Source organism: Crocuta crocuta, unplaced genomic scaffold, assembly GCF_008692635.1.
Source record: "Crocuta crocuta isolate KB4526 unplaced genomic scaffold, BGI_CrCroc_1.0 scaffold92, whole genome shotgun sequence".
Lineage (NCBI taxonomy): Eukaryota > Metazoa > Chordata > Mammalia > Carnivora > Hyaenidae > Crocuta > Crocuta crocuta.
The window spans coordinates 5,078,709-5,103,746 of NW_027528804.1; the positions used below are offsets into that span (position 1 = coordinate 5,078,709).

The 25,038-nt window shown below is 38.0% G+C and overlaps 1 protein-coding gene across 1 annotated transcript in view; it reads left to right on the forward strand.

Moving 5' to 3' along the window:
* ARHGEF38 (Rho guanine nucleotide exchange factor 38) overlaps positions 1-25,038 on the forward strand; it is a 121,195-nt gene that overhangs the window by 93,588 nt on the left and 2,569 nt on the right. The window contains exons 8-13 of the mRNA XM_077755769.1: positions 5,603-5,707; positions 7,469-7,591; positions 11,053-11,364; positions 14,672-14,815; positions 15,629-15,827; positions 15,976-16,235. Of these exons, the coding sequence (XP_077611895.1) occupies positions 5,603-5,707; positions 7,469-7,591; positions 11,053-11,364; positions 14,672-14,815; positions 15,629-15,827; positions 15,976-16,235 (1,143 nt within the window). The remainder of the gene's footprint in view (positions 1-5,602; positions 5,708-7,468; positions 7,592-11,052; positions 11,365-14,671; positions 14,816-15,628; positions 15,828-15,975; positions 16,236-25,038) is intronic.

Consider the following 25,038-nt stretch of genomic DNA (forward strand, 5'->3'; position numbering starts at 1 on the left):
GCATGGACTAGCAAAGACTCTCAGACTTTAACGTACATAACAATTACCTGGGGAGCTTCTAGGGTTCCACCTGGTTCAAGACACAACCAGGAGTCTGTATTTTTTACAAAAACTCCAGGTGTTTTGAAGCTAAATGATCTTGAAATATGTGACCAATGGAACACACTTTGAGAATCACAAAGTAGAAAGATCATGGCCTGGAGATGATAACTCAGTGGGCTTCTAATCAAAGTAGGCAGGCCAGTTCTTAAGATACTATATAGCACTTTTTTTTTCCTTCTCATTTGCCTGATTTTCAACCCTTATAATGTTAACATCTCTAAGGTTTTTAGTTTGAACTAGAGGCTCAGCTGTACGGTGGTTCAGCATTGGTTTTAGATGGCTTGTTCTATCTACTTCACTTGTTAGCTACCAGTCTTTCCTTTTTCCATTAAGTCTTTGCATCTTTCTGACCCGAAGACCCTCTTCTTCTTCTGAATGCTTAACAAGCTTACTGAGTTTTTCCAGTCTTGGCACCATTAATATTTTCAGAAGTCAGCACAGGGTGGAAATTAAGAGCAAAGTCATCCAGATCTGGCTTTGAACGTCACCTCTGCCACTTAATAAATGTTTGCCTTTAGGCACATAACTTAAATTCAAAGTAATCATCAAGTTATAGTACAACCTAACTCCTGGAGTGGTTGTAAGGATTAAATGAGGTGATGCTTATGAAAAAAGTACCTAAAACAGTGGGTAAACACTCAATATATATTGGCTGTCATGATCATGATCATCATTATTTTTATCATCATCATTATTTTATATCATTATTGTGAGAAATAAGCCCACTGACCCAATCAAAGGAGGGACGTGGAGACCTGGAGCACAGTGAAGCAAGGCTTTAATCAATGTTCTTGCAAGGGCAGGTATCTGATGGAGCAGGTGGGGGCAGTTACAGCAGGCAATTTGTCTCCTAGCATGCAAGTCCCTCCCCTGATTCCTCATTGGCAGAGGAATATAGAGGTTACAGCCTTACCTGGATGTTGCCTCTGCCCTTTTAAGGCAAAAAGTAGTCTGACTGGAACAAATGTGCATTCCTTGAGCTAACACAGAGACTCATTTTTTGGCAAATGTTTATTGCAAATCCTACAAAAAATAAGCCTGCAAAATGCAGAGAGGAAGAAGAACCAGAAGTGAAGTATCTAAGAGTTTGGAGCTCCATTGTGGGGGCAAGGGTTCGCATATACTTCCAATAGGTTGTAAACCTATTGTTAACTAGACAGCATAGCTTTTATTTGGTATTTCAGAAAATGAATCATCTCATTTCTCACAATTACCTTGTATTATTATTTACCTTTTAATGTACAGACTTACTTCTCATGTAGATATAAACTCCTTTATGCATGGTGTATCAGTCAGGTCTTTTATTTTCTGTATTTTATGATGTTTTGATGCCTTGGAAAAGCAGCTGGCCATGAGAGATGATCCTCGCAGGGATAATCCATTCTTAGGGATAGCAAAAGGGTCATCTGGGATCACTTCTTTCATCTACAAACCAACCAATCCTGAGTCTATAGCTCCAACCACCTTCTAATCTATCTCTCACACAGCAAGCCAGTATTCTTTTGCCTTAAATCATCCTAGGGCCAGGTACCAGGCAACTGGAGACCATCCCTATTGCCCAAAGACCATGGGAATTCTCCAAACTGGTCAATCCTGAACTGTTTATCTTTCTATAGGGTTTCCCACAAAAACCACAATAAAGACTCTGGCCTTGACTTTCCCCTTGCTCCTTTCTTCCACCTGACCCAAACCTAGTGATTGTCCTGTGGCCCTGTATGGCCTGCAGTGACTTCCTCTCTAGGATTTGTCAATATAATCAACTGCTTCCAAGCCTTGTTTTTGTTTTCCTTGTGGCTGTGCCTATTTTACCATTCCATAGGCGACATGGATATTCTTGGAGTCCATGGCATGTACCATTCATGCTGGTACTTCTTCATGTTCTTCTAGGGGCTCACTGGATCCATTACATGCAGGAAATCACTCCAGGCCCTTCTTGCAATGTGAAACTATAATGTGAGAAGTTTGGGACATCATGGTATGTGGTCATAAGTCAGGGAAAGGAAAATCAAGATATTTGAACTAAAAACAGCAATAATAAAATCGGACTGGGAATTCAATTTGAGAAGGGACTGTAGCCTCCAAAGACGTGTGTAAATGTAATGCACACTATTCTCCCTTATTCTTTAAGATGCTGCTTCTGACTTAAGACAGTTCTATTGAGGAACAATAGGCAGGTTTAATTCTGGGCAGGTTTTTCAAGAAGCCGTTACATTCTTTAACATATTTATCATCAGCTTCTGATATTTTCCAATTGTGAACTAAAAGTGAATTGTAGGTAAAGTGGCCTGAAGGGATATTAATTAGATTTTCCCCTTAATCTTTTGAGAAGATGTCCTGTCAGCAATGAAGCATTTCACTGTTAATCAGAAAATCAGCTGCATAGGCTGAACTGCAGAAGAGATAAATCTCAAATCAGTCAATTTTGCACTTGTCAGCAGCTCAAGTGAAATATTTGGTGGAGTTAGGGTATAAAACTATTACCCAAGAGGAAGATTCCATTCAATTCATCACACATGAATTGAACTCTATGTACCAGACACTGTGCTAGAGATTGGGAATACAAAGAAATTCTGCATTCAGACTCCTTGGGTTTGAATCCTGGTCCTACTTATTAACATGAGTAAATTTCTTTAACTTCCTTTATTATTTAGGGTAAAGGCCAAGCTTCTAACACAAAGAGATTCCAAAACAAAGTAGCTAGGGCCAGAAAGTCATTTATTTCTCTCTTCCCATAGTCCTGATATGTGAAATCCGGTGAGCTCTGCCGTACAAAATTCTTTCGGAACCTAGTCGTCCTCAGTTTTGTGCTGTACTTTGCCCTAAACAGACTGTCTTCATCTGCTTGGTTGAAGCTGGGTCACTGCTGTGTCTTCAGTCAAGTCCCAAGGACAATGTTCCAATGCCCAAACTCAGAAACGAAACACATCTCTTAGCTCACATCCTATTTGCCCAAACCAGTTACAAGGGCAGCCAGTTGCAGGGGAATCTGGAAAGGGCAGCCACGTGTCCAACTTAACTCAGGGAGCAGATCCTATCAGTAGAAGGACAACAGAGGGCAACATCGACTCTATCCGCCACACCTCTCAAGCTTCTATTTCTTTATCTCTAAAATGAGATTAATCGTGGCACTTATGCCACAGAGTTATATAAGAATTAAAATGAGAAAAATGAAGACAGGTTTTAGCACAGTGTCTGCAACATGGTGTCTAATAAATGTTAGCTCTTATTACTATTATTAAGACAAAAAATACTTAATCTCAAATGCTTATAATTCATCAGTGGAGAGAATCACTGAAATAATTAACTAGGGCTGTGAGAGCACATGGGGAAACAATTAATTTTCTACAGTGGAAAGAATAGGAATTCAACAGGGGAGATTCACAGAAGGGTGACAGTTGAGTCCTTAAGAAAATCAAACAGAATTTTGCAAGGCAAAGAAGGGACAGCAGTATATTCCAGCAAAATAAAGCAGCATGAGAAAGGCTTGGGTATAGGAACATAGAACTGGGCAATATTTCTCATACTGTGATCCTTGGAATCTCTTATTTTAGAGTCATCTGGATCCCAACCAAGCTACACAAAATAAAATAGCTGGTGATGGGTCCTTGAAAACTGCATTTAAAATACTCTGCCCCTGCATATTGTTCTATACATCAAATGGAGTTAGAGCATAGAGATCCTAAACTAGAGGGTATCGAATGTTGTGTGTATTGCAAAGAATTGCCCATTTAATCAAAAGCTTTCTAGATAAATAATATTAAGGGGATTAAAAATAAAATAAATACATTTTCTATGCATTCAGTGCTAAGGTCAATCATCTTAAATTAACAAACCTATGAACAGAGAACAGCTTATGGTTACTGTTGTGGGATTTTTTTTTACCTTAGTATCTGCAATTTGCTGTCTTGCTGCTTTGAAGAATGAGGAGGTGGACACAGAATAAAATGAGCAGCAGGCAAAAGTTTATTAGAGCATAAGATTAGAAGGAAGAATAATAGGAAAGCTCTCTTTACAGAGAGGGGACATTCGAAAGTGAATGCTCCTGACTATAGGCAAGGGTCTTTGTTTTATAAGGTTCTGGTCCCCACCTCTACCCCCACTTTCCTTCCCTTGTGTTTCTTCTCAAGATCTACCCTTATTTATAGGTAACTCTAAATGCCTAGTCATTCCTTTTTGATTGGTTTGTTTCTCTTGAATGAGGGGTGTCTTATGGCCATATCATTCCTTGTGAGTCATGTTTTATGGTCTACTACTTGTTTTTAGTTAGGTCTTTTGTCAAATTCCTGAAGGGAACCTGAGGGGAAGTAGGTGGTGTCTGTTACATTCTTAAGAGGACACCATATGCCTGAGGGAGTTTGCTGTGATCAGATGCTCCCAGCATTGTTCCAAAGTAGGTATTTGCCCCCACCCAGGGACCTCAGGTCCTGTCCTTTCCCTCTCTGCCTACTTTATCCTACCTTTCCCTATCGTTACTACACAGTACCAAACTGAAGAATTCTCACCATTTCCACAAATCATTTGCATGTGACACAGATTTTGCCAGCATGGAGCTGCCTCTGCTCTTCTCTTGTTGCCATTAAAAAACAATTTTTTTTAATGTTTATTTATTTTTGAGACAGATAGACAGAGTGCAAGCAGGAGAGGGGGCAGACAGACAGGGAGACACAGAATTGGAAGCAGGGTCGAGGCTCTGAGCTGTCAGCACAGAGCCGGACTTGGGGCTCGAACTCACGAACTGTGAGATCATGACCTGACCTGAATTTGTATGCTCAACTGACAGGCACCCTCTTGTTGCCATTTTAATAGCCAAGAAATACTTCTCGCCATTATAATAATAACTATGGTATTATCAATAAAATAAAAAAAACAACAACAAAAAAATAACCGAACACTGTCTTAACTCTGCTGAGTTGTCCTAACAGAGGGGCTATTTTTGCTAAGATTAGATTCAATCTCTCAAATTTGAGTTGGTAAAGAATTACTGCATTCCTTTAGCCAACAAACTAAGTATATTTTCTAAATAACCACTGTGGAATCAACTGGGATGTGTCATATGAACAAAAACAATACATTCCAGTCAATAGATCACAATTTTAGTTTCTCTTTAAATTTTACTTTATTATTTTACAAACACACAAATGTAGCATAATTTAAGAGTACATACATAATATATGGCATTAAAAACTGCAGAGAGAAGTTTTACCTCCTATAGCTGCCATAGCATAGATGAAGCTATGTGAAAGCTGAGAGCAGATTAACCTCCACCATGTGACATTGCTCCCCTAATTGAACATCAGTCGTGCTGTGTGTTGGGACACAGCAAGTGCTATGCTGAGATTGTCAGCATGATGTAAACGGTTTTCACCTCAGCAAGGAGGTTTGTTTTTTTTTGTCTTTTTTTTTTTTTAACCATGTCCTAGGGTAATACAGTCCATGGTATTTTTTCAAAACGCCAGATATGTTTCAGTTATACAAATAAGTAATTTCACCTCTATTTTAGGTAAAAGACAATACCTTTAATAGAGAAGAAAAGCTATTTAGATCTTTAGAAAAGACGGTGAGGCAGTGTGTGAAGAACATTTCGCTCTGTCTTCAACACATACAGGTAGGTGAGACATGACTATTTTTGAAGTTTCTACAAGAAGGTCTTGATGTCCATGGTTATTCCACAGAGTAAATGTGAGTGTTCATTTGTGTATATGATCAAATTTATATGATAAAATTCATTGTATCAAATTTGGGAGGCTGACAACTTCAGGTGAGGGAAGCCAGTGGAAAGATTTAGATTTTGCTCTCTGTTCCCTTACCTGCTCCATTTCTTCTCCCAGTTGGAATCGCCATGTTGTGGGACATTTGCTCACATGATGCTGGACCACATGGTGCTGGACCATCAGTACGCTTTCCTTACAACTGAGATGCATTCATTAATGCAAAATGGATTTGGCAGAAATTTCTTTTATTTGTTGGATTATACTAACACATCCCTTTCTAGTACCTAAAACACATATTTGCAAACTTAAAAGTAGGACTGAAAGAAAAAAGAAAAGAAAAGGGGGCATAAAATGAAATGAGAGAAGTTATAGAGGAAAAAGTACATAACATAAAGGCCATACAAAAACCATAGAAACCCACAGATGGGTCTCAAATTTAGCTGTAACCCTCTGAGAAGCCAACTGCAAAAAGGACATGTGATCACACAACTCTGGATGAACTGAGCACCTCTATTTATTTTATTACCAGTGTTTCATAATGCCTGCTTTACAGTTCTGAATGAAATTTACAGGTAATTCAACCTGAGGTAGGTAGGTTTATGTAAAAGAAAACAAACTCTAAGAAAATATAAGAACTACAATATGCAAATGTCCCACAAAACCATAGTAGAAGACAAAAACACCTCCACAAATTTCCAATCCCTCAGGAGGTTTTCCTGCCCTTGTTGAGAATCACTGACTTAACCAAACCCATTGAAGTGCAGTATAATTATATTCAGTAGAGAAAGAACTGATCTCATAAAGAAGACATAGTGTCCTCAACATCTTGATAATGGTCATGACTTTGAGACATAGACAGCTAGTAGAATTACATGTAACTCAGTTAACAAATGATCCCCCCTTCCCATTTTCAAGTTTTTATCTTGGATATCTATTTTTGGAAGCAGGTGTTTGTATATATACAGAAATTATCATACCAACAGAGAATTATGTTAACAGGCATCATGATTTGGAGACAAGGTTCTATGTTAATTAACTAATAAGCCACAATCTTCTCTCATTTCTTAACTGACACAAAGCCTGATTTTACAACCAGTTTTGCTAACCTCTTCCTAAAGCTCTGCTTTATGTGAAAAAAACCCAAAACTTAATTATAACAACCAGAGAACACAGGGAGCCTGTCCTTCTTATACATTTCATGAAGTAAATGTATCTTGGGAACACGTACAGGATGTCTTATGTTTCCACTAACTGATTCAACCAAAACATTAGCATCTTCTTTTAAAGACAGCATTACATTTTCTAAAGAAAGCTGAAGACATACATCAAAGAGAAGTGATTTCTAAAATAAGGGATCTGTGAGAACTGAATGCTGAAGAATGGCCAATGAGGGAACTTAAGATGGAGTCCACTTAAGAAAGAAGGTGTCATACAGAGCAGTATGAAAATGTGACAGAGGGAAAGTAAGAAAACAGATTGTTACAAGTAGTCACATTGTACAGAGTACTCGTGAAATTTTTTTCCATCTTTCTTTTTCCTATTTGTCCCTCACTGGTAATGGAGGGTTATGATGATGAAGGGCACACTTGGGTTATATTTAAAGGTACTGAACTTCAGAACTTTGCCCATTTTGTGATTTTATTCTTGGGTTCCAGGATGCCATGCCATTAGCATTGCAGAGTGTAATGGAGCTCCAGGAGATCTCTTGCAACAAAGATAAGGAGGAGAGGAGCCATTCAGAGACCCCGAGTAATGCCCCAAATCCCTGTGGTGACTTTGTAAGTCATTTATAATCACAGATAAATTAGATAGTAGGGTTAAAAGAAAAGCTGCTTTTTATTTGTTTTGCTAGAGTTAGAAAAAACATGCGCTAAAGCAAACACTAAAGTCAAAATTAGTAGATTTAAATAGGAGGGTATTATTATTATTATTATTTTAAAGTGGATTAGTGAAGATTTTACTATAATCAAAATTTAAGAGGGTCCTAGACTATGTTTCTAAGAGTAGTCAGTGTTTGTATAGATTTTAAAGTCAACAATTAGTTTAAGTCTGCATGTGATAGATCACAAATTTATTAAGTTGGAATGCTGTGATTGTGTTTTTTATAATGTTTTATTTGTTTGTTTGTTTGTTTTGAGAGAGCGTGAGAGAGCACGAGTGCAAATGGGAGAAGGGCAGAGAGAGAGGTAGATGGGGAATCCCAAGCAGATTCTGCCCTGTCAGTGCAGAGCCTGACATGGGGCTTGAACACACGAACCATGAGACATGACCACAGCCGAAATCAAGACTCCCGATGCTTAACTGATGAGCCACCCAGACATCCTAGAAAGCTGTGATTTTCTGAAAGGAGTCTCTGGAAAAGTCCAGAGTCCTTTCTGGAGGAGCAAAGATACTCTCTGAGGATGTGACTTTTATTAACACAATATATATTGTAAAGTAAAGCCTTCTTACTGAAAAAGGGCTTTTACCTACGAGTCAGACGTCTTCTGATCTGCAGTAAAATATGTACTTTCTATGAGTTCTATAAAATCTGCAAAATTATAAAACATAGCTTGAGAATCATAAAAATATGCTAGAGCCAAGAAAATATTTGTCTGGTAAATTAGTTTGAGTAATACTAATTTTAATTTAGTATCTTTTGTTCCATAGGTATTAATAGAACATAGTAGCATTTCAAGTATTATTGAGAAGTTATAATAGATTCCTTCATTATCTTGAAGGTCGTTGAAAGTGGCATTTTATGTTGGCATTATTGGCATTTGGGATCACACAGTTCTTTACTGAGGCCCTTGTGTTGGGAGATGTTTAGCAATTCTGGTGTAGCAGGCTCTAGATCTCAGTAATATTCCCTCATCTTGAGTCATGGCATCCAGTGAATACCCCCACATATTTCCCAATCCTAGGAGGTAATGTAGCCCCCCCCACACACCCCCCACCCCCAGGAAAAAACACACAGAATCATCTTGCTTTCCTGGACCTGGGGAATGGAAAATCAGGATCACGTGTGAATTAAGACAATTGATGAGGGGCACCTGGGTGGCTCAGTTGGTTAAGCATCTGACTTTGACCTAAGTCATTATCTCGCTGTTCCCGAGTTCAAGCCCCGTGTTGGGCTCCATGCTGAGCGCTCAGAGCCTGGAGCTTGTTTCGGATTCTGTGTCTCCCTCTGTCTCTCTGCCTCTCTCTCTCTCTCAAAACTAAATAAACATTGAAAAAAATTTTTAAAAGATAATCAAGGAGATACATAAGAGAGCAAGAGAGGTGTTTTTCTGACAGATGTGAAATGGAAAAAGTGTGGCTAATTCTTTATAAATTTCTGCGTTTAAGTACAGAGAATACATTTTAGAAAAGTCCTTAATTTTCTAATTTCTAATGTCTTTAGCTTAATTCCAATGTATTAAGTCAATGAGTATTTATTGAGCACCATGTCAGAGCAGGGTATACAGCTTTTTCCTCAATAAGCATGTCCAGAATTTGATAGAAGAATACCAGTGTTCTTCTCCCTCTTGGAGGAGACCACAAGACGATAAATTAGGCTAAGTTAAAATAATCATCAGAGAGACCAATATAACAGTAACTTTTTAACTTATGAAAAAAGTAAACTTTAAAAAAATCAAATATTAATAAGAGCTCAAAAATCTATCTAAAGGCAGAGCAGTATTTTTATCTAAACTTGAATATTTACCTACATATTTTGTATAGGACAGAACATTAAAAGAAAATCTGATTCTTATTTGTTCCAACCATAATTCCTATGTCTAAGTGAATTGGTTTATGTCTATAGACCACAGGATTATATACAGTAACTATGCTGTGATATTGTAATTATATTATCTGCAGAATCCAGTCAAGTTACAAACATAGTAATTTATCCAAGAACAGTAAACAGATTCTTCACTTAGTCAAAGGACTCATTAAACACTCTGCAGGTGTATATTGATTATCTTATAAGCTAGAAATCAAATTTAATCTGTGTAGTCTATTGCTATTGCAAGTAAGAGATTGGTTTCCTCTCTCTTGTAGATTTCCCATGAGTTCAGACAAAGTTACCAGAGGCTGTTTAATTAATAAAAGCTGCTGCTCAGATGCTGATTTCCTAGGATATCTTTCAGGGTACAAAGGAGAAACCTAATTCCAAATTGCAATAACATAATCACGTAACCCAAGCATATATGGTAAAGGGTAAAGTTGGCAGTCAGCAGATAGGATACTACTTGCACTTCAGAAGAGAGGGAGAGGAAAGAGAAGTAGCAGAAATTAAATTCAGGGTGCTCAGGAGCTGGCATGGGGTTGGGGGCTAATATGAAGTTCATTTTCTTTTTTTTCAATTCTTTTATTAAGTTTATTTATTATTTGGCAGAGGAAGAGACAGAGAGAGAGAGCAGGGGGAGGAGCAGAGAGGGAGAGAGAGAGAGAGAGAGAGAGAGAGAGAGAGAGAGAGAGAGAGAGAATCTCAAGCAGGCTCCACACTGTCAACACGGGGCTTGATCTCACAAACTGTGAGATCATGAGCTGAGCCACAATTAAGAGTTGGATGCTCAACCCATTGAACCAACAAGGTGCCCCATGAAGTTCATTTTCAATGACTCATACCTAAAGATGTAACAATTCAAGAAACAAAACCAGCATCAGCTTAGTCTTTCAATGTATTTAAAGAGAAAGCAGTAACTCTGCTGTCATTTCTATGACAGGAGCAAAATACCTATAATAAGGAGGATACTTATATGTGTAGGGGATACAATTCCACTACCCACAATGAGTCACCAGGGTAGCCAAGGAATTGAGACAGATGTGGGAGGAACAGGATACAGTCTCTTCTAAGACTATCTTCCTTTTGTTGCCAGCAAAGGAAGGAAATGATATGGTGAGTCATTTGCACAGTCTTAGTGGTCAAAGACTAGAGCTTGCCTCCCACCGCATGTGCTGGAGCAGCTCTGCTTCGCTCTGGGTTTAGAAAGAAAGGGAAGGGAAAGAGTTGAAGGAGATGACACCAATGACAAAACTAATGGCTATAGAGGGAAAGGTTGAGTGTATTTTGGGTGTGCAGGCTTTAACTTTTGTATTCCTCTTCCTGCTCACTCTTTATACTCAATGTTAGAGTCTAGAGTCCCTCTTTTAAGTTCTTAAACAGGTTTAGCTTGANTGCTCCTTCAGGGAGGAAGTAAGCCTACTGGTGATAGTGCAGGACGTGTACTGATCGTTGCCTACTCTGTAACAGGACTGTTTTCTCTTTTGGCAGGCAGCCCATTCACAGAGGCTCGTCCTGATGCCCCTATCAGCCCTGCTGTCCTTATTTCCTGGGCCTCAGAAGCTCATCCAGAAACGCTATGACAAATTGCTGGACTGCAACAGCTCCCTACCACGGGCAGAAGGAGATGAGTCAGACTTGGCCAAAAAGGAGTATGAGGCCCTCAATGCCCAGCTTGTGGAGGAGCTCCAGGTGTTCAACCAGGCTGCCCGGAAGATTCTGTGGAACTGTCTGTGTAGCTTCATCACTCTCCTTGGGGACCTGACACTCATGGTTCAGCAGGCTTATTCCACGGTGGCACCGGTAAGCTCGGTACCAGCACCTGCTACCCAGGCCTGTGAGATCTACTAGAAGCCACAGCCGTGAAGGGGCACCTGGGTGGCTCAGTCAGTTAAGTGTCTGGTTTCAGTTCAGGTCATGATCTTGTGGTTCGTGAGTTCAAGCTCTGCACTGGGCTCTGTGCTGTCAGCTCAGAGCCTGGAGCCTGCTTTGGATTTTGTGTTTCGTCTCTCTCGAAAATGAATAAAATATTATCCATGGCTAAAAATAAAATGGATAAAATATTAAAAATATTAGAAACACAGCCATGTCAAGTGGCCCTGTTCACAGTAGGCATGTTTTGGTGTGTGCGTGTACCAGGGGTGGGGGTCGTATTTTAACCGAAGCCAGTCACATAGTCTTTCTATTTCTTTCTCTTTCCTCCACAGGAATGTTTCCTAGTTCAGGTTTGTGGTGACTTGCACAGTTCTATTTCTTTTTGGAGGTTCCTTTTTGAATACCAAACACCTTTCAGCTTTGTTCCACTCATCGGTGAAGCCAATGTAGCTCCACCTGCTCGATGCTTTGTGGAAGCTTATCAATATTTATTTTGTATTCTCTTCCAATTCAACAGTTCTTCAATGCTAACCATGACTATTTAAGATGTGGATCCAAAAAGAAGGCCATCTTAGGGTAATGACAGAAACAGGGTAACTGTCAAACCAGTTGCTTTTGCTTTTGTTTTCCTCTATGGAAAAAAAAAAAGTGTGTGTGTGTGTGTGTGTGTGTGTGTGTGTAATTTAGTTTTCATTAGGATATGATTTTATGACTATTTCCCTGATGAATAAGAAAGATATTTACAACCTAATATCAGCTTAAAAAAATCAGCATGGTTTCTTTGCCCTTCTTTTCAATTAGTTCTTATTCAGCTGGGTAGATATTTAATGGACAACATTTGGAGGAAAATTAATTGTCCTGACTTTATTTTTCACTGTGTACTTAATTAACTTTTAGCTTAACCTTTAAATTAGAGTGAATAAACAGGTGCTATCCTTATGTGATTTAAAAGGCAAAAACTACATAAAAATGCATAAGCAAGTCTCACATAGACTCCTGTCCCCTAATGACTCATTCCCTACCCCCACCCCAAAACCAGGAAACTATAGCACCATTCTGCAATTTAACCTCCTGGGGATGCATCCATGTCAGCACACAGAGAGCTTTCTCATCACGTCTACAGCTTCACACTAGTCTACTGCATAGCTGTACAGTAGTGTATAACCAATGCCCTATTTTCTGGATAACAACTTTATTGAGATACCATTAACATACCATATATTCCACCCACTTAAAGTATGCGATTCCACAGTTTATAGTATTTTCACAAGAGTTGTGCAGCCATCACCACAATCAATTCTTAAACGTCATCATCACCTCCAAAATAAACCCTGTGTCATTGGCAGTGAATTCACATTTCCCCCCAACCTCCAGCCCTAGGCAATCACCAATCTATTTTCTGTTTCTATAGACTTCCTATGCTGGACATTTCATATAAATAGACTTCTATAAAATGTGGTTCTTTGTGACTGGCTTCTTTCACTTAGCATAATGTTTTCAAGTTTCATCCATGTTTGGCATATTTCAGTACTTAATTCTTTTTATCAACAAATAATATTTCATTGTATAAATATGCCACATTTTATTTATCCATCACCAGAGGATGGACATTTGGGTAATTTCCACTTTTGGCCAACTATGAATACTGTTGCCGTGAACATTCAGGATCTCAGCGGATATATGTTTTCATTTCTTTTGGGTACATACCTAGGAGTAGAACTGCTGGATCGTGTGTTAATTCTTGTGTTTAACCTTTGCAAGAACTGCTGGACTGTTTTCCCAAGTGGCCACACTATTTTACATTCGCGACAGTGATGACTGAGGTTCCCATTCCTCACACCTATCTGTCTTTTGTTTTAGAGCTGTCCCAGTAGGTGCGAAGTAATGTCTCATGGTTTTGATTTGCGTTTCTTTGACCATTTCCTTATCTTAAACTTTTTAAATTGAAGAATAACTTATATACAGGAAAGTGCTTCAGTCTGAAGTGTACGTCTCAACGAATATTTGCAATTATATAGATCTGTGTAGCCAGCATCAAAATCTAGACATTAGCCCTTTCCAGTTCCCCATAAGAGCCACTCATGACTACTCCGAGGCTACAGTCCCTCAAAGACAACATTTTTCTGACCTATATACTATGGACTGTTATGCCTGGTTTGTATTTCATAAAAATGCAATCATACAATATGTATGGGCTTGTGTATTAACCTGTTCCTATGGGTGGATATATGGATGATTCCAGTTGCCTATATCTGCATAACAAATTACACCAAATATGGCAGTATGTAACAACCAACAGTCACTTAATTATTGTGTCTCATGGTTCTGGAGGTTTGCTGGGCTCAAGGCAGTCATTCTCAGTGTGCCTTGTAAGGCTGTAGTCTGATAATAGCTGGGGCTAGAGTCATCTCAAAGACTTCCTCAGGCCCACGTCTGAGGTGGGAGATGGGATGATGGTAGAAGACCCAACCAGTTGGGGACTAGAACGGCTGAAGCTCCACAGACTCCCCACCCCACTCTGATCTTTCAACATCATCTTTTGATATGGTGGCCACAGGGCAACTGGACTTCTTCCATGGTTGATGGGGTCTCCCAGAGTAAGTGTCCCAAGAGAAACCAGCAGAGACTGCACAGTCTTTTTAGCCTAATCTTCAAAGTCAGACAGCATCATTTCTGTCATTCTGTTCATTTCCATTCTGCTCATGGAGGCAATTGAAAAAACCCACCCACTTTTGAGGGGAGAGGACATAGGCTCCACCTCTTGAGGAGAGGCATGTCAAAGAATTTGCTGATTTGCTTTAAAACTGCCACAGGCTCTTAACCATTGCTTCTTGTTTTAGCTCCTTCCCCCCATTCCACCTTGCCATATCAGAAGACCCTCCTGCCATTAATTCCTGAGCCCTCCTTTCAAAATTCCATTGCTTTTTATTTCGCTTGTGTTCTCTTATTTAGGCTTGAACCTTAAAATCAAAACAAACAAACAAACAAACAAAAAAACCCAAAACAAAACTATCCCAATCATTTTAGTGATGTGTCCAGGGACAGCAAATTAATTAAACTGTTTTTTAAAGTTTATTTAGACCATTTTTTTATCTATAAGTTCTAACATGGCCCTAATCTTTTGCTGTGAAGCTATCTTACATAGCTTTTTTCTTTGTCGCAACTCTACTAAATTCAATATCTAGTAAGGCTAAATAGTTGTCTGAGAAGAACGCCATATCATTTCAACCTTCAGGTCCCACTGCTGCCCTCAAGAATCTCTGAAATTCAGAACCGAGTACTAGAAGAGGTCCAAAATCTTAATTTTGTAAAGGACAACAGCGCCACCTTTATTGAGAGGAAACTTAGTTTTGAAAAGAAGAAGCTTGTGCAAATTCCGGTGAGTTTGGTAGGATTTGTGACAATGACTATCACTTCTTTTCCTCATTCAAATCACAGTGTACCATCCTCCATATCACTTATTTCATTCTAATATCCTATAACTTACCAACCTCTTATTTGTAGGATTTCTTGTCTATTTCTACCTTCCATACTATGAGTTCTGTAGTGTCCTAGACTTTTACCTGTTTTGTACATGATGTATTTCCAAGCTGCTCAAACGGTGCCTGACAACAGATATAAATATCTGCTGAATGAATAATAAAATTTTATGGAGCAAAATCATATAGTTCAACTCCTTCATTTTTCTAGATAAGGAATCCCAGGCTCTGAAGATGAAGTGGCTTTCTCAAAATCAATACATGCAGAGCTAGGAAGGGTCTAAGCCTTTTGACTCCTGCCTAATTTACTGATATTATTTCCCAGAAAAAGACATGTACATGTACAATTTACTTAATTAAATAGTATTTTTCAAGTGCTTAATATGCAAGGGGTTATCTACAGTACAGCAAAAAATTAAAAATTGTTCCATCCAAGAGGGATTAGAACCTCTGCCTTCTTATGCTCAGGTTGGGTTTTCTTTCCTCTCTGCAACACTGCCCTCATGTGCTAACTAGAGAATTTTTCACTGCAGAACTCAGCTGGATGCTTTGCAATAATAACTCGGTCAATGCCTCAATGTTGTAATCATCCCAAATCAGTGTATGGCTTCAACATTAAAAAAAAAAAAATCTCCAAAGAAGGAATATTTACCAATTCAGTGAGGATTTTATTACACATCTATCTAATTAAAGTTTCTCCTTACTTCTCCCAGCCTGAAGTGCCACGTCAAACCGATGCTCACCGCTCCAAACTTCTGTCCACATACAGTAAAGAAGAACTCTACCAAGCGAAGCGGAACTGCAATGCTACACAAGAATATGACATCAATCTTCTGGAAGGGGATTTGGTGGCTGTGATGGAACAGAAGGATCCACTGGGAAGCACAAGCAGGTGGCTCGTTGACACAGGAAGTAAGTTTTTTTGGATAAAATGTGCAGAACTACCACCTCTTTTCAGGTTGAGATTTTCCCAGGGGCCACTCTGTGCTTCTCTAAACACAAATGGTTGGTGAGGTATACAGATGACCTTGTTTCTTCCTTCTTTCTATTTTCTATCCAGTTATAAAAGGATATGTGTATGCCTCCTTCTTAAAACCCTACAATCCAGCAAAAGTACAGAAGGCGGATGGTGAGAACAGGTTCTGTGACGACGATTTTGATAACATCAGCCTCTTTGTGTCCTCACGGCCAGCTAGAGACAGTGTCACAGGCACCCCAGAAAGCAGCATAAGTGATAGCAGCTCATCTCTTAGTGGCACGTGTGGAAAGTTTGAAACAAACGGCGCTGACGCTGACAGTTCTCAAGAGGTAGATGAACAGGTAAGAATTTGAACCTTGATGTAAAACTGCTAGGCTTTTCAACATGTGAAAGGCGTTCTCTCTAACAGGGCTCTATCTTGCTGCAAACCTTGGTGGAAGAGTGCCAGCTGTGACAGCAAGGAGACCCAGCTGTATGAACACTTATTCTCTGTGCACCTTTCTGTAAGGGATTTAATTCTCTGAGTCTGTTCCCTCAAGTGAGGGAAAGAGGACAATAATTCCTACTTTGCAGACTTGATGTGAGGACTAGAGAAAATGTATATATGTAAAGTACCCAGCACAGAGTAGACACTCTGTAAATAGAAACTGTTACTGTTACTACCCTGCTGTTGTGTACTTGGAGTAAAGCAAAGATGGCCTTTTTATATTCCTCCATCAGAGGAAAACAGTTCAATACTGAACAGATTGCCGCCATAAGCAGCATGTGGAAAATTGTCCATGATTCCTCTAAGAGCAGTATCATCATTGAGCTATCTAGTAATTGGCCATTTTTATTCTCTCGTATAATGCCATTTACCATATCCTGAAACCTCTAAGAGCTACTTTTCTTGCACTGCACCAAAGCAGAGACTATTGGGGTAATTCTTTTGCAAATTTATAAGTGACCTATAATGTAGAGCTCCTTTTCCCTACATCAGAAAGTTTCAATATATCTAACTGTTAAACCTCAAGTGGTGGCCACCTAACTGCTTCTCTTTTGTAACTTGCTTTTTTCCTTAGTGGCTTTTTATTAATTAATTTAAATGTGTGTTTTTATAAGGGCAATACATGTTATCTGTGAAAAGTTAAAATGGTATAAACATATACATAAATTAGAAGTAAAGGTCTTTATTCCCTTCTCCCCCAACTCTACTCTTCAGAGACAGATATTAGGTTTATGTTTTTAGACATTTTCTGTGCATGTACAAACACATATTTTTACAGCGGGAACATATATGTGTTACATAATTTAGTTTTTTTTTCCCACTTAACAATGTATCTTACATACAACAGTACCTAAATATCTACCTTAGTCCTTAAAAAATTCTGCATAGTAATTTATTTTGTGGGCATATCATAATTTATGTAACTATTACTCTAATAATAGGGATTTAGAATGTTTGGGAGTTTTTAGAATTTCAAACTACTTCACACACGATCCTTGTTCATCTATCTTTGTGCATTTATATGAGTATATACACAGGATAATCTCCTAAGAGTATTGGAGAGTCAAAGGGTATCTATATCTAAAGTCTTAATAGACAATTTCCATATAGCCTTCAAAACAGTTTAGTTTCTTTCATCAATGATAACATTGATTCTTGTCCAATTCATTACTAATTAAAAAAATCTTTATTAAGGACTTATTGACACATCATAAAATTCATCTGTTTTAGGTGTTATAATTTAATGACTTGGAGTATATTTACAGAACTGTGCAGCTCTCACCCCAATAAAATTCTAGAACATTCCCTTCACCACCCAAAATCCTTTGTACTCATTGCAGTCAGTTCTCTTTCCCACCCCAGCCTCAGGAAATGACTGATTTGTTTTCTTTCTCTATATATTTGACTTCTTGGGATATTTTACGTTAATGGAGTCATACAACATGTGGGACTTTGCAGCTGGCTTCTTTCACTTACCATAATGTTTTTGAGATTCATCCATGTTGCAGTATATATATGTACTTTGTTGCTTTTTATCACCTGATAGTATTTCACTCTAAGGCTACAGCACATTTTGTTTATCCGTTCACCAGTTGATAGATATTTTGGGTAATTTCTATTATGAATAATGCTGGTATAAACATTTATGTACAAGTCTGTGTGAGGATTTCATTTATTTTGAGTAGATACCTAGGAGTAGAATTGCTTGTTGTTATGGTGAATTTATGTTTAACTTTTTAAAAGAAACTGCCAGATTGTTTTTCAAAGTAGGTGCATCATTTTACATACTTGGAAGTGCATGGGGGCTGTGGACTGAAGCTTCTTCACATCGTCACCTTATTGTCTTTTCAAATTATTATGATAGCCACTCGAGTGGGTGCAAAGTATATCGCCCTGTGATTTTAATTTGCATTTAACTAATGCTGTTGAGTATCTTTCATGTACGTATTGGCCATTTCTGTATCTTCTCTATGGAACTGTCTACTTAAATATATGCCCATTTTAAAAATTGGGTCATTTTCCTTCTTATTATCTGATTGTAAGAGTTCTTTATATGCTTTGGATGCAAATTCTTTATCAGATATAATTTACAAATAACTTCTCCCAGGCATAACTGATTCTAACTCATCTAGACATTACTATATGTTTCTATCACTCTTCTGTCTTGAACTTTCAAAACACTGTTTTTCTATTACTTGCTCATTCTCTTAGTTTATTCAAAGTTTCTAGAAAACAAAATTATATTGTAATACTAACAGATGAATGAAATTTTATCAGTGAAATCTATAGTCCTGATTAAATGTCCTGGCAGACTTTAACTTATCCCAATCACCTAGAAGGACAAAAATTTGAGGACCAAATTTGTCAAGACACCCTAGAGCTGGCTTAATAGTGAGCTCTAGTTTTTATTGACTTTTACAGGGACTTTTGGAGTAAGCACCTCACTTAGACTCTTTCCACATGGGATTTGTAGTCTAGTTCCTAATAGCTGCTACTGCAAAGTAATTCTCTTTGAGTAATCCTATCAATACATTTCATGTGAATTAGATCCATTAGAATTTCCATTACCAAGAGAGGGAAAAAATGAGATAATTTCTTCTTACTCACACAAAGTATATTGATAATATTTCTCCATAGAGTGCAATTTGTTCTCCTTTTCCTCTGACTTTGGAACCAATTCAAAATAGACCATGGTGTCAGGGACATATATATAAGCATTATTCCTAACAAAAATGGATAGAAAATGCAGCTTGGATCAGTGGCCACATAGGATCCCTGAATAGTTAACTCTGTGTTAAATTAATTCTGTCTGAAGTGCAGGCCTCTCCCATGTAGGACAAAGTCTGCCCCATCAAATTTACTATGGCTTGAAAACAATGAACCTGTTAGAAACCTTAGCACAAGCGAGAGAAGAAAGACTACAAAGAAATATTTCTCTTAATGTCTTAATTCTAGTCAATAGAGGCACATGGGCTAGTAGTTCTTAGACTTTCTAGTTATGCAACTACAGTTTAGTGCTCAGAAACAGAAGGAAAACCTTGTATGATCTTCCTAATCCTTACCAGAGAGGGCTATGTTTTCATTTTGTTGACTCTCAGGAAGTGTGGAGAGAAGAGAATGCTTAACCCCCATATTTGTGGTATGACACTCTAAGAGAATAATGCATTCTAGAGGTCCCTAGAAGGTGACTGCATAGTGGGAATTAATTGTATCTTTTTGTGTGTGAACAGTAAGAATACATTGCATATTGAATATGCACATTTGAGGTGCCCTGCAAAGCAATTTTTCTGTGTAGCTATTTAGACTTATGTTCTTGATTTTATTTTATCATCAGGAACATCAACTGAAACTTGTTTTGGTTTAACTGGATGACATTTTGACTCACCATTTCTTTCCCTATCCTTTCCTACTGTGAGGGTAACACTTTTTTTTTTTTTTTTTTTTTTTTTTTTTGCTTTCTTCCAGAATTGAAATAGCATATTGCCATTGGTGTTGTAGGCTGTAATCTACTCTTATTGATGGCTTTAGTGGACCCTGACAAGAAGGACAGTTAGAGGGGTAGCCTTAACCTCTACTTGATATTCAGGAGGCATCACTGAAGTCCTAAATAGTCATAAATAGGCACGATTAGACTGACTTCAGACTAATGGCTCCACAATGTTTATACTCAAGCTAAGTTTTTAATGCAGACTCCAAGAATGAAAGGGATCTAAGAATGGTCTTTAGAAGGATTTATAAATCCCTCAAATATGTTGGAAATTTTGTGCTTATGAGCATAACTATGGTAAAAGAATTCCATAGCTTTCAACATATTTTCAAAGGGAAATTCTATTTAAAAGGTTAGAAACCACTGCTCTAGAGACTTAACTTGCTTATGCATTCTCCCAGCCACTCAATAAAAAAGACTGTTGGATTAAGAGCTTCCCATATTTTCTAGAATGGTTCTAGTGGATCAGCAGTCGTATGGGTAAGGTGAAAATATAATTTATTATCTATAATGGGACACTTTTGTTAATGAAAGAGAGTGCCCACTGGATGAGATAACTGTGACTGGTATAATTGGGAGATACAGTCACTGTCTTTATTAGGACCTAAGAACCAATCCATTCAGATTCCTTCATGCACATCCCACATAGAAAGCACGGACTTTCTCTGAATGTTTCAGAAGCTCCCTAAATTATGATCCAGAGACTCTGTAAGAATAATAGGGAGGAGTTAATGGATATTCACAATCTGGAAGTACTGATTTATACTAAAGGACTTAATCTTTAATTTCTTGACCACTACTTTATGCTAGACCAAAAAATATCACAGAGGCAGTCAAACAAATATGCCCTCCAATCCTATGTATTCTCCTCTATTGCCTGTCAAATAGGAGTGTCATGATTACCTTAGTTTTCTATGATGCACAACAAATGATCACAAAGTGGCTTAAAACAACATAAATGGATTATCTCACCATTTCCATGGTCAGAAGTCCAGGCACAGCTCAGCTGTGTGCTCTGCTTAGCAGGTCACTTAGCTGCAGTCCAGATAGTTGGTGGGCTATGTTCCTCTCTGAAACTCGGAGTTCTCTTCCAAGCTTGTGGTTGTTGGCAAAACTCAGCTCTTTGTCCTGGTAGGGCCGAGGTCTCCATTTTCTTGCTGGCCATCAGCCAAGGACCACTCTCAATAACTGGAGGCTGTTCTCAGACCCTTGCCTTATGGCTACGTCTGTAGGCAGTTTGCAACATGGCTGCTTCTTCAAGGCCAGCAGCTGAGCATCTCCCTGATTTTATATTTCTCCCTTCAGAAACGGACTGAACTCTTACAGGGCCACTTGTTTACATGAGGCACACAGGATAGTCTTTGACCAACTCAGAGTCAGTGTATTAGGGAACTTATTATGCAGGACATGTCCATTTTATTTTATTTATTTATTTCCTGGAAAATGCCTTTTATTTTCTTGCCCTCCATTCTTTTTTTTTTCTTTCATAGTTTATTGTCAAGTTGGTTCCATATAACACACAGTGCTCATTCCAACAAGTGCCCTCCCCCATGCCTATCATCCCCCTTCCCCTCTCCCCCACCCCCATCAGCCCTCGGTTTGTTCTCAGCATTCAAGAGTCTCTCATGGTTTGCCTCCCTCCCCCTCCCCCACTATTTTTCCCCTTTTCCTCCCGCATGGTCCTCCGTTAAGCNTTTAGAATTCTGCCTATCACAATAGGTAAGATGCCTTGCTTGGTAAGCAAGGTACAGGACTAATGTGATGCAATTTCAGCACTTCTCAAAGTGGACCAGGTTTGATAATGGCTAAACCCAGTTTTAGAGGGATGTTCAGTGTTTGAGAATCAGTGCAGTTTCTTCCTTTTCAGATAAATAATACTGAGAACATAATTTTTGAATTAGGAACTTAGGAACTAAGTTAGTTGTTTTGCCGCTAATCCTAAATTCACTATCTGGGTCTTCATCCTTACTTGTTTCAACTACTTTTGAAACACATGTAATGCTACATGTGTAGTATGTCATTGTTTAGAAAGTATTTCAAAATGAGCCAGGAAGCTGTAACATAATGTATATAAGTAGTCATTAAAATGATGCATTAGAGAGCTATTTATTGAAATGAAGATTTTCAAATATATTTTAAAGTAAAAAGCAGACTGCAAATTATGTGTACTACAATCCCATGTTTATTGTTACTTCAGGTAGGTAGACAAGAAGACAAGAAAGGAAGAAGAGATGGAATGAGGGGAGGAAGGAAGGAGTGAAGGAAGGAAGGAAGGGAAGAAATACAAGATATTAATAGCAGTTGGGTGATTCTTTCTTACCTTTCTTTAAAATTATTTCTTTATAAAAATTGCTTGCATAATAACAATATATAACTGTTCACCGAAGAATGTGAAAGCTTGTTCCTGGAGGGAAGAGGAGAAGAAAGAGCATTTTTCATGCAATATAACTATCTTGGTTTTCTGAACTACATATAATACTGTAAATACTGGTTTTGTTGCTTTTTAGTTTTGGAAAGGAAGATTAAAATATGTCATTATTGTTGTTGTTAGTTGAAGAACTGGGATGAAATCAATAAAATGAGATTCAGCGGAGACAGCTAATGTGGCCACTAAGAGAGGAATAATTAAATGCACAAATATAGAATAGAGGAATGCCTACCTGGCAATGCTACTATAGGGAGAGATCTGGTGGTTAATAAATAGTGGATAAAAATTGTGGATAAATTGAGTATGAGTCAATAATACGGTACAGAGTATTATTTTAAAAAAGTTTGGAACAACTAAAATATTTCAAAAAATGAGAAATTCCTCAGGTTTTATCTAGAACAGGCTGAAAACTTTTTTTTTTTGATAGAGATTGCATTTATTTATTTATTTTTTTACAAATAGTTTGTCAAATTGGTTTCCATATAACACCCAGTGCTCATCCCCACAAGTGCCCTCCTCCATGCCCATCTCCCCTCTCCCCCCCAACATCCATCAGTCCTCAGTTTGTTTCTCAGCATTCAAGAGTCTCTCATGGTTTGCCCCTCTCCCTTTCCCCCATCATTTCCCCCCTTCTTCTCCCCCATGGTCCTCAGTTAAGTTCCTCCTAATCCTCCTATACGTGCAAACATATGATATTTGTCCTTCTCTCAGGCTGAAAACTTATAACTTGTGGTCTAATATTATCAACCGCATTCTCTTTAAAAGTGGACTTAGTTCCAGAGGAGGCAGAAACATATACAACTGAAATATACTTATCCTAAGTTAATTCTGGACCATGATTGATTAAAGTATACATTTTGTAACTTTCAATTTACAATTTCCTGAAAATCTATATTTAGCATATAAAATATAAGCTCTGCTATAATGTCATGCCAAGTAGATCTAATTCAACCTGCTAACCAATCTGTAGCTGTATTGGTAAAGCATATATGTTTTACCAAGGAAACAAGTAAAAATTATAAAAGTTGGCTAGTAACTGCTAACATAAGCTTTTACAGATAATTTCAGAAACTGTATTATGGTGCATCAGATTCCTGAAAGCTGTTGCCCACCAAATCCTCCACTCTTCTCTTGTGAAGCTAATCAATGTCTTTATTTCCTAATCAACAACAAAAACATCAGCAGCAAACTATTAGAGACCTCAATCCCTTTTCAGAAGAATATACTCTATACATCCTTCCTAGAACAAGAGAAATGGACCAAGCACGGGATTTGGAGTTAGAAGATACAGTTCCAGCAGCACTGACTAACTCTATGATTTTCACATGTTACTTCTCCAAGTCACAACTCCCAGGGTTGTTGAGGATGAAGCACATTTGACATCTAAAACTCTTATGAGCACTAGAAAAGATGGCGATTATTGCTGCCACTCTATTGCTCAAGAATTTATAGCATCTTCCCTTTTGTTTTCTTCTTTAATTTTTAAATTACAAAATAATCCATGCCCAACAATCTGTCTTGTGTATATCTTACAGGATGCAAGGTGATCTCTTGTATGTTCTTGTATCCAAGCCTTTCAGCTCAACTTTTAAGTCAAATTAACATATATTTGAATTCCTATTGTGTACCATGATGTGGTCAGTAGCGAAAAGTTTAAATGTTCCTCTCTCTCTCTGTCTTTCTTTCTCTTTTTTTAAGTAAGCTTCACACCCAGGCTGGGGCTTGAACTCAAAACCCCGAGATCAAGAGTCACATGCTCTACTAAGCCAACCAAGCGTTCCATAAATGCTCCTCTCTTTGAAGTGGAGCTCATGCTAGAGTTGTTGAGATGATATAAAATCAATGATATCAAAATTTCATCAAAAGCTAAATAACAGTTCAACATCTACAAGAATAACTTATGCTGCTAACTATATAGTCCCCTCCCCAGTCTCTTTTCCTGCTCAATGAAGTCATCTTATTTTTTATCATTTTAACATTGACCCTCAATTTTGAGAAAGTTAATCTGCTTGACTTTCCCATATACTGTTTTCATATATTCTCTGAACTTTGAAATATGACATATCTACCCCCTTTATCAATTTTGTCACCTACAGAAGTTTACCTCTTTCAAAAACCAGCTCACAACTGGTTGATATATCTCTCATGGGTATAGGGTGTTTTTTGTTTGGTATGTGTGTACCTTTTGCAGGGCACATTTTTCTCTAGCTGGGTTGTAAGTTCTCTGATAACATCAGGCACTTGATAGGTACTTAATTAATTTTGATTGAATGAATGAATAAAATGCTAGTCAATTGGTTAATTTTATGATGTAACTAAACATTTCTGTTATCAATCTTATGATTTTGGTGGAAGAGGGACTAAACACGTAGGGGCTTCTTTATGCATCTAATAATTCTGTAGTATTCTTCTGAGGTTAGAGAAAAAATATTTAATATTTATTTTTATAGAGAGAAAGTGGCAGGGGACAGAGAGAGATGGAATCCCAAGCAGGCTCTGCTCTGTCAGCACAGAGCCCAATGTGGGGCTCAAACCTACGAACCATGAGATCGTGACGTGAGCCCAAACCAAGTGTCAGACGCTTAACTGACTGAGCCACCCAGGTGCCCTAAGGTTAGAGAAAAATTCTTTGACAGTGCATGTTTTATTAATTTCTTCTAGGCCACTTAAGAGTTATTTAAAAATTATAAATTTAATGCATTGTCATTATAAAGGCTTAGAAAATAAGGAAACAAGTAAAAA